Source organism: Panulirus ornatus, chromosome 2, assembly GCF_036320965.1.
Source record: "Panulirus ornatus isolate Po-2019 chromosome 2, ASM3632096v1, whole genome shotgun sequence".
Lineage (NCBI taxonomy): Eukaryota > Metazoa > Arthropoda > Malacostraca > Decapoda > Palinuridae > Panulirus > Panulirus ornatus.
In genome coordinates this window covers 29,573,943-29,576,442 of record NC_092225.1, presented here as the reverse complement: position 1 = coordinate 29,576,442, position 2,500 = coordinate 29,573,943, and the positions used below count along the sequence as shown (strand labels likewise).

At 49.4% G+C, this 2,500-nt stretch overlaps 1 protein-coding gene across 9 annotated transcripts in view; it reads right to left on the bottom strand.

Moving 5' to 3' along the window:
* LOC139755380 (band 7 protein AGAP004871-like) overlaps positions 1-2,500 on the bottom strand; it is a 628,824-nt gene that overhangs the window by 270,146 nt on the left and 356,178 nt on the right. For 2 of the 9 annotated variants that reach the window (XR_011714087.1, XM_071673613.1), the window contains exon 1: positions 1,159-2,299. The exons of 4 other annotated variants lie outside the window; for them this stretch is intronic. Coding sequence is in view for 4 of the 5 variants with exons in the window: in XM_071673613.1 (XP_071529714.1) it covers positions 1,159-1,288 (130 nt within the window). In the remaining variant the exon portion in view is untranslated. Of the gene's footprint in view, positions 1-1,158; positions 2,322-2,500 lie in introns of those variants that run through there. 3 more of the 9 variants (XM_071673645.1, XM_071673636.1, XM_071673627.1) reach the window with 3 other exon arrangements.

The following is a 2,500-nucleotide window of genomic DNA, read 5'->3' as shown; positions in this document are numbered from 1 at the left end:
CAGATGGGGTCCCTGAACTTCCTGTAACATCAAGTAGCCTTTGAAACCCCTCTGTACACCTGCCAGGATACGCCACTACCTCAGTAGCTCACCTGATTCACCCTCAGCAGGTCACCTACTGAACCACCCCAGCAGGTGACCTGAACCACCCCCAGCAGGTGACCCGAACCACCCCAGCAGGTCACTTGAACCACCACCAGAAGGTGACCCGAACCACCCCAGCAGGTCACTTGAACCACCCGAGCAGGTGACCTCATTCACCCCAGCAGGTGACCTGATTCACCTGTCAAGCCCTTGGTCACGGGAGGTCACGACGCCGCTATCGCTCTGGTCATCTCGTGTTCATCACTTGAACGAACAATGCTGAACTGAACGACGCTGAACGAAATGTTCTCCGGGACACAGACGAAGTCATGTGACACACACGAAATGAAAAAAAAAAAGAAAAAAAAAGCCTTAATCACCCTCGTCAATATTTCTAAGAGGCCTTCAGAAATATATTCTTCCTATCTCTCTTTCTTTCATATACTTCATTATTCTCTCTCTCTCTCTCTCTCTCTCTGTCTCTGTCTCTCTCTCTCTCTCTCTCTCTCTCTCTCTCTCTCTCTCTCTCTCTCTCAGGCAGGCAGGCAGTAGGTTGTAGGTGGCCGCCGACCAGGGAGTACACACGAGAAAGAAAACGGATGTAATGTTGTTAACGCCAGCGCCCCCGCCCTCTTGAGGACGTCTGGGAGGACCTGCACACGGGCGGCCTCAGCATAGGAGGGCGTGAACACCGGGTGGGGGGCGCCTCAGCATGGTAACATGGGGTAGGGAGGAACAAAGCCATTCATAATGCATAACTACACACTACCAGTGCTCTTACATCAGTGTGTGGACGGTAACATCCATAATACATTCACCCATGGCTCGCTGGGCCTCACCATTAATGTTTTCCAAACTTAATCCCTCTTGATGGAGGTTGAATATTTAACATTAACCCGTTAAAACCTTCTTAATCTAACCTACAGGTCATTGCTATCAGCCTTAACCTATCAGTATCAATTACAATTCCTCGAACGCTCAAATTATTCGCTGACGTCCTCTTTACGAGCTCAATACGACACTTTACGTCAAGTTTAAGATATTCCAACACATTGTGTGTCAGGCATTATTTACCCTCTGATAATTTCACGTCGGTGGGGTTCCCGCGCGAGGCTAGGTGGGGCTTCCTATTGGCGGGGGAGTTGTACACAGCTGGGCCGGGCACCGCGTCCAACTGAACATCGTGCACGCGGGCCAGGTTCATCTGGACCTCTTTGTTTCCTCGTTCTAACCACACAGTGACCTCGTCCGGTCCAAGCAGTGACCTTCCTGTTCGGTCCTAACGGAGGAGGTCTTGCTCAAATCCAAACAGAGACCTTCTTTCTGTTGGGTTCTAACGGAGGCCTTGCTCAGTCCAGAGACCTATTTCTGTTTGGTCCTTCTACACGGCTTGGTCAGTCCAAACTGCAGTGTGGAACGGACAGAAACCCTGTTCTGTTTGGGAACCGCAAAGTCCCAAATATGGGCTCAGGTCAAAGCGATCCACAGTAACTTTAGGGATATAGTATGAACCAAATCCTGTCACTGTAACTGATGCGCTGTGTTCGGTAATTCAAAGCATGAGTAACAGCAACACAGCTGACGGCAACACTACACTCAAATCAATGTTGCATCAGATGATCAACACATTTTCTGTACACTGTATACCACAGTGTTCCGGTATACCACTATGGTGACTGTAAACTACACCGTATCACTGTGCCGTAGACTACACCGTATCAAAGGAAGTAGCTTCACTGTAAACTCATATCACTGTAAACTACTGTATGTTACACGTCACTCACACCTTGAGAGGTAAACTATAGTAAGAGGTGAATCTCTTATCTGGTTTACAGAAGACGTTATCACCCCACACTGTCACTGTAATTCATGAACCTGTATCATGTAAGACAGACTGAAATACACTCGATCACTGCGGACACTGAAGCAGCGTACATCACTGTATCACTGCAGACTAAAATACTCTACACTGCATCACTCAGATGTAAACTTATATCACTGTTAGGTTTATAGCGTTCTAGTGTAAACCAAAACTTGAGAGACGTCTCACAGTGAATTTTACAACGGTCACCTATATGGTGGGTTGGGGCCAGCACTGTAAATTGTACGTCAACTGTTTACTGTAAATGGCCACGAGTCTCCGGTTGAAAAGAAGAAGGAGGAGGAGGAGGAGGAGGAGGTGGTGTGGGGTGTGTGTGGGTGTGTGTGGGTGAGGTGCACGGAACCAGCCAGTGGAGGGCAGCCAGGTAACTGTTGCTGGCCACAAGTGTTCTCTCACACTGGCCCGACCTCGGGTGGGGCGAGGAGAGTGTTTACACCCCCTGGGAGAGAACAAGACTGGGGAGGGGGGGGGGGAGGAGGTTGGGGTGGGAGAGAGAGAGAGAGAGAGAGAGAGAGAGAGAGAGAGAGAGAGAGA